Source organism: Silurus meridionalis, chromosome 1 (assembly GCF_014805685.1).
Source record: "Silurus meridionalis isolate SWU-2019-XX chromosome 1, ASM1480568v1, whole genome shotgun sequence".
NCBI classification, from domain to species: Eukaryota; Metazoa; Chordata; class Actinopteri; order Siluriformes; family Siluridae; genus Silurus; species Silurus meridionalis.
The window spans coordinates 3,333,873-3,348,502 of NC_060884.1; the positions used below are offsets into that span (position 1 = coordinate 3,333,873).

General features: G+C 40.3%; 1 protein-coding gene across 2 annotated transcripts in view; it reads right to left on the reverse strand.

Moving 5' to 3' along the window:
* Positions 1-10,152, reverse strand: part of acvr2ab (activin A receptor type 2Ab) — a 43,903-nt gene extending 33,751 nt beyond the window's left edge. The window contains exon 1 of one of the 2 annotated variants that reach the window (XM_046854591.1): positions 8,784-10,152. In XM_046854591.1, the coding sequence (XP_046710547.1) occupies positions 8,784-8,838 (55 nt within the window). In that variant the 5' untranslated portion in view covers positions 8,839-10,152. The remainder of the gene's footprint in view (positions 1-8,783) is intronic. The other variant, XM_046854597.1, reaches the window with a different exon arrangement.
* Between the last annotated feature and the right edge of the window lie 4,478 nt (positions 10,153-14,630).

Below are 14,630 nucleotides of genomic sequence, written 5' to 3' on the forward strand. Positions count from 1 at the left end.
AATCAATCTCCAGACACATTTAGGCTTTTTTATTGTGTTACTAGACTAGACTTTAATCGATGAATAAATCTTTGAGAAAGTTTGATTACTTATACCCATTCAAATATGCATTCATGTCACGACTGATCACCGATCTCCAATCTCATAAAGCAAGGTCCAGTAAAGCAGCAAACACACACACACACACACGGACACACACACGTGGACACACACACGGATACACGGACACACTGGACTGCGACAATGCACATAGGGTCATTGTGAAAATCAGCTCTGGTGTTGAACATCCATTTTAATATACTGGCAATGTAAAGTAATAAAAATAGATCGGAGAACAGACTTCAGTCCATTTGCATTATTCTCAGCAAGAATTCGAAATAACCTTCAAAACAGCTTCATTCAAAACTGAAACTAAGCTCACTACCTCGCTGTGGCTCGACACAGAAAAAGAACATTCCCTTTCTGAAAAGGTTAAAAAGACAAACATTTTTCTTGTGGCTTTTTAGCTGATGGCAGAAACGTGCATGAATGCCTGAATACATGAATCCTCTGACAAGAAACAAACAAAACTACAACGACAGCAAAAGCGATAAAACAAGCCTTACATTTTTAAATAAACAGCAATCCCTAAATGTCAAAAGTAGGCCATGGGTGTGAGGAGTCGCCCACTCACTCACACACACACACACACACATCTAAAACTGTGGATTTCAGGCATACACTAGCTGAACTTCAGATCCATACTGCTATGATTTGCTGTGTGTCAGTTTTTCTCTCTTTCAGACACACACACAGTGTATGTGTCTCTCTCTCTTTATGCCTTTCTCTCCATCTCTCTCTCTGGGTCAGTCTTTTCTGTTTTTTTAGGAAACACTTCGCACACAATCCCAACACCTTAAACGTTGTTTAACCTGAGGCTCTAAATGAAATAGCTTCATTTACTCAATCGCACACTACAGCTATCCATTTTACTGCTTGATCTCACACTCGCTCTGTACTGTCATAACACGTTAAGCCATTAATCTCACCCTCTCCAGCAGTGACTGATGCCAACCTCTCACGCACACACACACACACACACACACAAACGCGCTGCACTACACACATCGGCTGAGTCGTGATCTGACTGAGGCTATGTCTACAACAATCCAGATAAATATGAAAACGGCGTTTTTGTCCGAAAACCCTTCGCGGCCACACTTCCGTTTTCATCGTTTCACAAAAGTTGCTTATCCCCACTGAAACGTCTGAGAAAAGCTACATCCCTGTACTGCGCATGCGCAAATCGAAAGACGCTTTGACCCGCATCATTTCCTCATCAAAAGAATCCGTTGTTGTTTTCGAAAGCCAGTCCACACTGCAACTCGAAATAAACACCGTTTTCAAAATGAATCCACTTTAGAGTGCGTTTTCAAAAAGCTACGTTTTTTTGACTGTAAATGCCGTCTCAGTGTGGACTGGAGAGAAAAACATGTGTTTTCAAACTAAACATATTAGTGTGGCCATGGCCTGAGGACATAAAGACGTACATGCGATGTGATGAGCGAACGTCACGGTTCATAGCTGAAACTACGACCACAGAACTGTGTGAAAACCGACGAGTCGAGGCAGCACATCTGTTTAACGCTTGTGAATCGGCTTTTTGACTCCAGTGATGTGAACTTGTAATCTCCCGATGAAGAAGAGGAACAGCTGCACCGCCCGACAGTGAACTTTTCCCCCCTCGCTCTTTGTTTCGAGTGCTTTTATAACATTTGTGCTTTTTCGTCGACTGGGAATCGAATGACTCGACTGGTGTTAATCGCCGGTATTGACGCGGGAACTATTTTGCGCTCTCGTGGTTGACTGGGATGGAAGAGAACCGAACAGCAGCTGATAAAGTCGGGATGCAAAATGAAACGCTCGCCTGCTCTCTGTGGACGACTGATACACCTGTTATGCAGTGACATTCTAGGCAAATGTGCAGTCATAACCGTCACCCATTAATCTTCCTGCCATGTTCTATGGAATGGTACTTACTCCCACCCACACACACCTGTCAGAACCACAACCGCATTAATCACTCGCTGTCAGCAAAGTTATTTCCACAATCTTTAAAAAAAATATACAAATTTCACCATAGCTGCACTGGTGTAAAAATAAGTCGTGTTAATGTGGTTTTTACGTATAAATTCTGCGGTCGATTTGTAATGTCGAACATTTACCTAATGTGACTATCAAATCAAATTGTTTAATGAGAGGCTTCAGGAAAAGAAACGATACTCAATCTCCTCCAAGCTTAACAAATCTGATTAAAAAGATTTGTAAGGCTGGAAAAAAGGCAAATAAAGGTTTCAGAAAATGTCCAAATGAAATACTTGTGCATCCTTGTGCTTTAAGCTGTAAAGTCCAGTCCAATTTCCGTAAAATGTCAGGAAACTTATCAGGAATTCCTTAAAATATCAGGGAAATGTCTATAAACTGTATCAGATACAAACATAAATATAGACATTTTGTTTGGTAACTGTGCTGTGTGGATGTGATTGGTGAATTTATAGAGTAGAAATTCAACTAAAATATCATTAAATCTGGTTGTTGTAACCAGTTTATTCCTGTTAATTCCCATGGAAAGTTTCCAGTCTTGAAAATTCCTGGAATTGTACAACCCTATTCCATGCCACAATGCGCCACGGACAGCGCAGTAATCTTCCCACACCAGTACGGGTTGATTTATTGTACACAGTGCTGATGAATGTCAAACACGTAAGCTCAGGGTGAAGCGGTGCGTCAGTCACCCATAAGGGTGAAAATGATCAAAAACACAATCAGGCACAGCAGGATAAAATTGTGTTCACTGTGTTACACAATCCTCCATCATGACTCGCTGGAGGATTTTCTGAATGTGTCTAGTTGTGAACTTGAAATCGTTTATATGGCCAAGCATATTGTTGTCCTGTTTTCATCAGGATCTGCATTTCTACAGATCACGTCTGAGGCTTTCTGTACAACAAGTCATGATCCATCACAAAGTAGCTTGACTTGTTACGAACAAACACAAAAAACAAACAAAACAAAGAAAACGAAAACGGCATGCTGTTTTTATTTTAGTTTATTCCAAGATTAGATCTAAAGCAGTTATGAGGGTTTGATAGTTGAATAATCTTTGAATGGATCTTAGTTGGCCCAGAGAGTGTATAAAGTCACTGACATTTCAAACACAAACATTCCATGGAAAATTTTCCCATGTAAGTTTCGTCAACAAAACTCTTTGGCCAAAGGTTTATGGAAACCACGCCATATGATTATTTAAAAAAAAAAAAACAATTCCATATTTAGCCCCTGTTTGCTGTTATAATAAGCTCTACTCTTCTGAGAAGATATTTCACTAGATTCATTAGATTTGAGTGTGCTTATGAGATTTGTTCTCATTCAACCGCAAGGGAAAGTCTATTAAAGTAAGTAAGGTACTGATGTAGGTGAGGGTGAGGAGGCCTGAAATGCAGTCAGCGTTCCAATTCATCCCAAAAGTGTTCAACAGGGATGAGGTCAGAGCTCTATAGCAGGAGATCTTCCACTCCAATGCATGTATAGCACATCTTCATGGAGGAGGCTTTGTGTACAGGGGCATTGTTATCTCGAACAGGTTTGGGTCTCCGAGTTCAAATGTAATTCTATTGCATCCAAAGAGATTTTAAACAATTGTGTGCCTCCAACTTTGTACACAGTTTTGGGGGAGAACCACATAAAGAGGGAAAAAAAATGAGGTGTCCCGAAAGACAACACATAAAAGTAGGTACAGTGATAAAATCCAACTTAAACTACCCTCAGAGATCATTTACACCAATCAAGAACAGGTATAAAATAGCAGAAAGTATTGAAGAATGGCGCCTTGGTAACCGTGTCGTCTTGTTATTATGTGACGTGTCGTGTTATCTGCAAGGATGACTGTAAATGATGGTTCTGATTATGCAGGATGGGGTCTGTGGTGAAGCGCTGCAGTAATGCTGCACTGACTCGAGCACCACTCGAGAACACAGAATGATTAGAGAAGAAAGAAGGATGTTTAGGGTTGATTCTTCCAGCTGGCACAGATTCTTTGGGAGAGCTTAGTGGTAAAGGAATTTCAGAATGGAGAGAATTTATCCTGTGGGTTTCCTCCAGAACTTGGTGAATTCTCTCATAATCTGGTAGGCAAGGCACAAAAAATATCTACATATAGTTTTCATAAAGACGATATACATATTACACAGACTAGTCTTAAAAAGGTAGAAGCATCACAAACCGAACCCCAGTGTTCATGTGGAATCGGTTTAGTGAAATGTGACGCTCAAGTCTTTCCTGTTATGATTAAATAATTATCAAAGCCATAACCCAAAAGCACGGATGTTATAGACATACAGAGAGCAGCGGTCCCAGGAGTTTCACAATCTTGTTGGAGTGCAATTTTACCATGAAATTGAGGAAAGACGAAGGCAAATGCTTGCTTATTCCCACCATAAGTAAAAAAAAACCCACCCAACTGTGAAACTAAATTGGTTTGTTATGTAAAATGGGGAAAAAGGAACTAACTGGCTTAAAAGGTGAAAAACCCAAAACACCAACTAAACAAAAATGAGGATGTGCGGTACAAAGAAGCTTGTTAAGTTGGCAAGCAGCACAAAGCTCTCAATCTTGAAAACATCAGACCTCCAGCACTGGAGATGGTTAGAGCACTGCGTTACTGAAGGTCAGGGGTTCGAGCTCCATGAAGCGGCATGAAGCGATTCTTTGGGGCCCTTGGGCAAGGCCCTTAACATCACTGGGATATGCAAAGAAATAATTTCCCCTGTGTGATCCACAGTGTTATAAATAAAGTTTCTGATCAAATATGAGTGTAATGATCTGAAACTGATGATTAGTCTTGAACCACTGCGCCACTTTTATACAAAAGTAATCGATCAAAATTGAGCAGTCAACAGCAAAGTAGTATGACAGCGTCAAACGCCACTGATAATAACATGATCATCATCACATAAGAATTTCTAAAAAAACGTAATTAAACCACACACATCTCTCCATCATGAAACATCTCAGAGCCTATGCATGTCCTGTTGAAGCTTTGTGTGTCCTTTGAGCGGTGTGGCCTTGTGCCCGGCTCCCGCTCTGTAATCACCGGAGAGTTTTTCCTCTAACGCCGTTATCGAGAGCCTCTGAATGCACTTTTCTGGACCCTTGAATGCACGCGCGCCCACGCGCTCCGGCACAGACTGCCAACGCGCAAACACGTGCGGAATACACTCGCCCTGGAAGGCTGTGCCGCTTCCTTTCCCACCGACAACTTCGCTCGCTCTCTCCCACACACACACTCGAATATCACACTTGTGAGATCCTGCATCAGCTGTGTGATCTTTCTGGGTGTGAAAAGGCTCCAGGTTGCGGTGTTTAGTCTGCTGTGAGGAGGAGAGCTGTAACAGAATGGTACACTGTGTGTGTGTGTGTGTGTGTGTGTGTGTGTGTGTGTGTGTGTGTGTGTGTATATATATATATATATATATATATATATATATATATATATATATATATATACACACATACATACACACATGTATATGAAATTATGTTATATTGTATATAAAGACGACCATGGAAAAGCTACCTTTTTCTTTTGTCCATCCTCATAAATAAACCCACTCTTTCCTCTCAATTTTTATGTTAGTACAACCAATGCTCATACAACACTGACATTCAAACAACAAGCAAGGTCACTGCTGCTCTGATCTCCAACGCCGATCGTCTCAGCTCCAAACCTTATGAGGTTACATTTAAAAGATATAGCAGCTCACGCTATTATTTTTAAGTATACTAGTTTTTAGGATTGATTATCTTTTAAAGAATATATATATAGCCGTAATATTCTAAACCAGGTTAAAAAAAAAAAGGAGGCAATTAGGAGAATATAATATTGGTATATATGCCTGTGCTGTGCCCTTCTGACCTGGACAGTGTGGAGCCGGAAAGGCTGGAGACAAACGAAAGAGCATGACAGCGATAGCAACAGAAAAAAAAAAAAAGAACGAGAGCATGCAAGAGAGCGAGAGACAGAAAGTGAGAGAGAGATGGAACTGCATCTTATCCGCTCTCATAGCTGCCGAGTGACGCTCTGCTCCTTTGGGGCACTTAGCGCAGGAATTTAAAATAGTGGGGCCATGAGAGACAATGTTACAGGAGTCAGGAGCAGAAGTTCCACATGATCTCCTTCACCCTGTGACCCTCCGCACTAATCACCACAATAAGGATGAAAGAGATTTTCTCCCCGTAAAAGCGTACATGGTTTGTCAGGAAGTAGAAAATTCTTATCTCCTTGCAGATTGCTTAGTAAACAGGAAGCAGTAGGAAGGGAAAGTTGTTGGGTTTTTTTTTTGTCTGTCCAGATGAAATGCCGTAACCTACTGCCTAATCGAGAAAACTCCAATTCAAGCTTTCTGTATTTATTCTTCAAGAAGCCATCCCTCGTTACAATGGCATGGAAACATCAGATCGGACGTCTGCGACCTTGTGAATGTGAAGCAACAGTTTCCAGAAATCCGAAAAATCCAGATGTTTGTGTTGCATGTGAATCATGAACTTAGTCACCCAATGGTGCAGGATATTGTGGTGTTTGTGATGATGATGATACAGTCATTATGATGACAATAACCACTTAATCAGCGAGAAGGATCGACTTTCCTTTTCCTTTTAAAGGACTTTCGGTGTTCATATAAAGCCAGAGGACCTAAATCCTCTTCTCCTTTCACCTTGGCATATGCCTGAGGAAGCTCTGAGCCACCAACAGTGACCCCTGTAATTCAAGCTCATGTTAGGAAGCGATCTGGAGTACATTTATCTGTGCTGAAAATGTGATCACGATCGAAGTGTCAGGTACGACCAGGCTTCCTCCGAAAGCTCGAATCGAGTGTGTGTACGTCTGAAACTAAGCTGTACGTCTCCTTGAAATTTGAATTTCTTATTCTCTGTAAGCACTCACACACAAACACACTCCAAGACGACATCTAACACACGTTCCCGGGTTCCACGTCTCTCTCCTGCAAATCGGCTTCTTCTGTTCCTATCTAATCCCATCCTCTCGCTCTATCAGAAGAGCGAAAGTGTAATTAACCTTGTTCTGGGCATCGGCCCAAATCCAGAGATACGACGGCATGCATGTGTGTATGTCTCTCTCTTTTTCTCTCACACACACACACACGAAAAAGGGGAGAAAAAGAACACATCATGAGAGTAAAACCCAGTGTTTATAACTTGTTCGGGAACCTGTTGATGCTCACCAGAAAGACCTCGACTGCCTGCTTTTTTTTGTAGGAATCCTACGTAAAAAACCCACACATTTGCTCTAGACATGAATTATAAATTGATGAGAACCTGCAATGGTTAAAGGGAGCATCCGAATGTGGACGAAGGCTGCACCAATACTCAAGTCGTGTGAGCGAGTTGAAGCGAAGGAGGGAAATTTGGATGCCAAATACGTCTTGGTTGGTTGAATGCATTCGATGTGAGTGGGAAACGCGTCTACGCCCCGCCACTGCCGATCGTCATTTGCAATAAGTCCTTGGCTTGTTCTAGGTCAAACCTCGAGTCTTTTATAGACGCATGTCAGAGCTTCAAAACAAACAAACGAGGAGTAAATAAAGCACAGGAACGACATCGCGATAAAGACAGTGGAGACGGCACACGTTTAGGTGATGTCACGTGTGACTCGGCGGGTGTGTGTAATAGAAATGATGGGCTGAAAACAGAAACAGGTGTAGTCATGGCAATGGTCATTATTGATGCGGTTTATGTGAAAGCATGAACCCTCGTTCGCCAACAGAAATCCCCAAATGACTAACGCCATACGATTCCACTTAGCTTTCTGAAGATCCGGTTAGTTTATTATTTACACAGGGGCTGGCTGTGACACGTGCACGTGTTTATAATCCTTTCAAATGTAGTCAAGTGGAGAGGAGCGTGTTTTGTTTTATTTTGGAAAAACACTTCTCTACAGGCGCACGCAAAGTCGTTGGTTTCGGTTTCATCCCACTTGCCAATTTAACTTGTGGAATATCGCCCAAAACGGGAACGAAGCACCGTTTCCATGCGTTTAAACGAAATAATTCTCGATTGCGAGTAATTAGCGATACCGAAATCACTTCGATGATAGACCGTGGCTCAGACATTTTTAGTGGTCCGCTGGTTAGAGGAGTCACGTCGACCCGTCGCCAATTATCCAATCGCATGGTTTGTTGATGCAAAGTCACATGACTTATGATGCGCATCGTAATACTTGGGAAATGGGCGTTTCTTTTGTATTTTGGAGTTTTGGCCTTTAAGAAGTTTTTTTTTAATGAGTAATATTGCTCCTTCTCAATACTTTGCAAAATCTGTGCTGTTTCACAAGATATGATTGTTAGTGATGTACTTTTACATACCAACAGCCTATGAGTATTCTTCAGTACCTAAACCTTAATATACATGTTATAACATTGATTAGGGGGCCAAGCACCAAGTGTCAAATTGGAACTCTGACAATGTGTGTATGATCATCTAGACACCTATTATTATGATTAGTAGTTGTTGTAGAAGATGAAGTGGTGGTAAGAATAGCATTATCATTAGTGTATTATTAGGGGGCCAAGCACCAGGTGGGAAATCTGCTTTGCTGTTTATGCAGAAATGAGATCATTACAGTGAAAAACCTCACATCTCACGCAGAAAGATCTGAATCCCTGTTCGAACCTGGCGAATAGATTTGTGTTAGTATTACTTTCATAAAATACTGACTTAAGACCCACCTGATGTGCAGGAGATGAGGAAGACAGCGAGCGCAAGTTTAGTCGCAGATCCCATCTTCAGGGTTCAAGCTTTAGTCCTCAGTTTAGGATAAAATCCGATCCGAATCATGCACGGATGACGGATCCGTGTCTCGGTTTCTCGAGGGTTTTTCAACGTGGTGGGGGTTTTTTTTTTTTTGCTTTTACGAAGCCTCGCTGATGTCGACAGAGTCTTCATGAAAGCATCTACAGCTTCACATCATATCCACTGTGGGATAAGATACAGTCCAGTCCAGTCCAGCAGAGAGAAAACATCTCCATGTGGGGGTTTTCTTTCTACCTTAGCACAAATCGGACACTTTAAAGAAAAAAAATTACAAGAATTTTTTTTTTCCCCCTTTAAAAAATTGAGATTACACGTGGCCATGAATCAGAGTCTGGAGACTGAGACAGCATCCAGAAACAGTTCCTCTTGAATACATTCATCATCATCATTATTATTATTATTAGTATTATTAAAGGTCGCACAATACAGACTTCACATGGATGTGTCAGATGAGGTTTTTTTCCCCTCCACCATTAACCAGAAATATAAATATCAACCCTTTTTGTTTACAAGTTCATGAGTAAAGTGTTTGCTATGAGCTCAAGGTCTAGAACATCTAATTATGGCTATTGTCAGTAAGTAATGTGACGTATAAATGAAATAAAAACAACAAAAAATGTCAACAATAATTATTCGGATTTAATTCGAAGGTGTCCACACGGAGAATTCCATATTATCCGAATTCTTGACGGAAGAAACACTGCAAGGAGACTGGATTTACGGTCTTTGCCTTTCAAACAACCGCATTCGTTCGTCACTATTAAAGCAAACCATCACAGTCCTGGGTAGAAATAAATGTTTGAGAAAAAAATATTTCTTGTATTTATCGCGCAAGTTTTCAGCACATGAATCCGGATTGTTGAAGCTAAAACCAGTCTCGGCTAGCTAGCTAACAACACTGAGGAAAAGTGTCTCGCGCGACCTGACCAAAAACCGCTGCCATATCCAAATAATAAATATATTTTTTTTTTTTTTCCTTCTCGAAAAAAGACCAAATTCCTTCACAAACACCTCAAGGAACTATTCGAAGGTCTCCGGAGACTTTCGATGCGACTCGCTTTCTGCTGCAATCCTGTCAGGAAAGACGCAAAAAAAAAAATCGTCCTGAACCGACGCGTCAAACTCTCTCCAATAAACCATCTTCGCTTTCCTCAGTCAGGGAATACGCGTACCCGTATTCGACACAAACCCCGCCCCTTTGCTCTCTGATTAGCTACAACTAACTTCAACCCGTTTCGTGATTGGTCAATCCCCCCTCCCTGCTGCAGGAGGAGTGAGAGGAGGAGTGCGAAATACGGGTGGAAAAAGGTTAACAACGCACAGATGGATACAGGATTCAAAATGGCGGTCTGACTTGTTGTAACCCCCGCCTCCTTCTGAATCGTCAGCCCCGCCCCCTACAAAAGAATGCAAATTAGTGAAGCTTTTGATTGACACTGTAAGAGACCAATGGGAAGCCGAGAAAACCGCACGAGCGTTTTAAGGCGTCCAATACGGTCCCAGAATCTCTGTGTCGAGAATCTCTCGTTGATGGATTGATGATGACGCCCAATTTTTTCTTTCCCAATGAACACAATTATTTATTAGAAAAAAGCAAGAAAAGCCTAGACATGAAACGTTTTTATTTAAAATGATGCATTATTATTATAAATGCCACAAACCCTTTATTTTTCTTTTACAGATTGTATGTAGCTATGCAAAATGATATTTAAATACCCATATTTTATGTTATACCCAAATATTCAATGCACTTCTGTAAGCCTTGTCAATCGAATCAAATATTTAATCACGATTAATCGTACGATTGTCATGAGTTAACTCGTGATTTATCGCAGTTTATCACAATACAATATTATAATAATAATAGATCATTTTTTATCCGTTTGACAGTCGCTATTGCAGTTTCGCACAACCTTTTGTGTTTACATTTTTGTGTTAATCCACAAGTACACTCCTGTATACAGTTCTCTTTTGCACATTGTACTGTATAACATACAGTAGGTTTACAGCTATTTTGTATTTTGGGTATTTGTCCTACACTGTCATGTCTTGCACTGTTTGCACCAGGTTGCACACGATGCATTTTATAGGATAATTTACTTAAGTCCTTAGCGTTGTGTTCTTGTAGCTAGATGTTGTTTTATGTGGTTGTTTCAGTCTCAATTCACTGTGTACTGCGTCAGCTATAGATGGTTGAAACGACAATAAAAGCTACTTGACTTGACTTTAATCGCACATTTTTATCGGTTAAAAATGTACCTTTAAATGAATACTTTTCATGTTTTTAATTGTATCAGATGTTATAAATATATTAATTTCACTTAAAGTCTCTCCCTTCGTTATGAATTATTTTATATTTATTTAATTATAAATATTTAATGGACAACACTTTAGAAATGAAAGGTATATATATTTTATTTAGAATAGTCAGTGTGCAGTTTGTAAAGCAGTACAGATTTACTGTCTTCTAAAAGTAACTCAACATACCGCCATTATTGTCTAAATAGCTGGCAACAAAAGTGAGTACCAGGCAAAGCCACATGTCCTTCATCATGTTGTATGTGTATCTTGTATTAGAGCCTGTAAAATTTGATGCTTTAAGTACAATTATTTCATACTGACCACTGGATGTTGGCACCTCATGGCAAAGACTCTCTGAGGTTTTGAGAAGTTTAATTTCTATAGTGTTGTCCCGATGAAATGTGAGGGGTGTACTCACATTGGTGAGACACTGTATATATACATATATACATGTGTGTGTGTGTGTGTGTGTGTGTTTGTGTATGTATGTATATATATATATATATATATATATATATATATATATATATATATATATATATATATATATATATATTATTCTAATAAAGCATTCCTTCAAATGGCCTATTTGGTGGTCCTGTGGTGGCTCCTTTTCACTAAGAAACCACAGTAAAAAGGAAGAACATGCAGAAATAGCAAAAATAGACCACAATTTGCAACACGGTACTCATATTCTGTAAATGTAGCCCATAAAAGGGTCAGTGAAGGTAGGCACAAACCAGGGATACCCATTAAAGTGGTCATTCAGTGCAGAGCTCTAGCACAAGATCTCAATCTCAGAGCTCTTATTCCCTGTACAATTAAATCTCTGTCCTTCCCTTACTTTCTTCTGTCTGCTGTCCACTAAGGTCTCATTGTTAACCACCAATCCCCATCGTGTCCTCCTTCTGTGGCCTTCTGAGTCACAGAAACACAGGGAACGGTTAGATTTACTCCCCTAATAGCCTGCTTATGCAGTTACACAGCTATATTGCTCAGCAATAACACACGCACATTCATCCAAGCATGTGTATGTGTGAGCATGTATTGGTTATCACTTCTGCATTAATGATGGGAAGGGGGTTGCGTAATGCTCCGATATTGTGCAATGTACCAGTGCCTTCAGCTGTTACTGTGTTAAGAAACACTGTGTAGCTCACATCCTGCAGGATTCAGTCTTTTTTTTTTCAGCTTCAACACGTTATTGTGGAACACGGGAACAAACAAGCCCTTGCAAAACCCTGCAATCGCCAGCATAGATGTCAGAGGTTTAGCTCATAAACACGGCTATGAATGCATACATTTCTGCTTCTGGAGCACAGAGCATGCTCCAGAGACACGAGCATTATGGGAAAAAACGCTTCATCGTTTTTTACAGACGCATTCTGGTATGCAATCTGACTGCTGTCTTTTCAAACGATCGTGGAGGTGAATGGTTCATCTTTAATTTAATTTTCTGCATTATGAAGCTCATTTAGAAATGTACTAGTCGGGATGAATGAGCAATTTATGTTCAAATGTAAATAAATATGAATGAAAACACTTCAGGAAGAGCTCATGTAGTGAAATCTTGTGATTTATAATTAAGCTGAGATTATGTATAGTTCTCTAAAAAAGACACTTTATAAAGTAAACGGGTAACAAGTGAACGAGGGATAGATTTCAGACAGAATGAAGAAATCTGCAGTTCATTATAAGTAGCTTAGAAACATCAGAAGAAACTAGAGCACTGAATATGTACGTGTACATCGGCGAAAATGCAGAGTAAATGCACATTTCTTTCTGTAATCACATTCTTTGGACCTTTAGTAAAGCCTAGAATATAGCCATAGACTAGATCATCCACACCCACCCACACACACACCCACACACACACACACACACACACACACACACACACACACACACACAGTGCGCATGTGTGTAAGTAGGTCAGAGTGTCCTCGTGGCTGAGTCTACATGCACGCATCATACATCATTGAGATCGGTACCATCGCACTGATTGAATCATACCACAGAGAGAAAGAAAAAGAGAGAGAGAGAGAGAGAGAGAGAGAGAGAGAGAGAGAGAGAGCGAGAGAGATAGGGAGAAAACAGCAGGAAGACAGAAAGCTGTAGAACACGCATGTATTTTTCATGCCTCTCCTAAGCAAGATGAGACACCGATGATGTCAGACGCATATAGATTTCACTGTAAATCTCCTCGGGATGCAAAGAAAAACACAGCCTTTGTTACGGCAGAGAGGCCGTGTGCGGCGCGGCTCATCCTTACATCTGCACAGCAAACCGCAACCTTTACAGCGACACGACCTTGACTTTCATTCTTTTTAATGTATTAGATTACATTTTTATTTTCTCGAAATTGATCTAAATCAGAGATTGATAAACATACAGGTCTGGCAAAATAAAGGTCGTAATCCAGCAAATCAAATTTCAAGATTATGTTCTTAATGTTTTGTGGAGTCGCTTTTAGGTTTGGCACAGTTGACAGTGGAAATGGATTTCATACCCTGATCTAAATGCTCTAGAAAAAGAGTATAAAGTTCCCTATTAAAGCAAATACCCTGAATATGTGAATGCGATGTCTAAATATACGTGTGGTTCTTTCCCACACTGCTCCACAAATATTAAGCCACATTAAATGTTTCCTTTACTTCAACTATGAGACCCGAACCTGTTCCAGCATGACAATGACCGTGCTTTACATTGGTCTTATCGAACATCTTGAGTGACCTGCTATAGAGGACTGACCTCAACCTTATTGATCACCTTTGGGATAAAATAGATTGCTGACCGCACCCCAGGCTTCGTCACCTCACCTACATCAGTACCTAACCTTAAAATCACAGACCAATATCTAGTGAAACATCTTCCCAAAAGAGTGGACTAAGGAAGACTAAATGTGGAATGTGACATTCAGAAAGCATAAAATAATCTAATGGTCAATTGTCCACAAACCTTTATCCATATATATATATAAATATGGAATGAGACATCATATATTGTGAGTTGGAAAAGCAGGAAAAAGTGTTGTGTAATTCTAGTGTAATTCTAATTGAATGAATAGAATTTGCACAACTTTGGTTTCAATGACAGACACAGATTCGTGCATGAGTTCCAGGATCTCATTGTTGCATTATATACAGTATTTTTTCACACAGAAACCATCTTCCATTACCCTCCCTAGCACACATGCTTTCCTCCCCTATGTATTTGTCTCCTCTGTATATCTCTAGATATACTACCTGTATTTTGTATTTAGTATAAAAAGAAACCGGATGGTTTTCATACTCCGTTTTGGATTACTTGGTCAGACCTGAATGGGGGTGGGGGGGGAGTGCCACTTCTTCCGTCCCTGTTTCTCCTTGTCCACTAGTGGACCTAGCAGAGAAAGACAGTATTGACCAGAGGGATAGAATGGCCACTCTGTAAGGAGGGAAGAGTCTAACGTTACACACAAA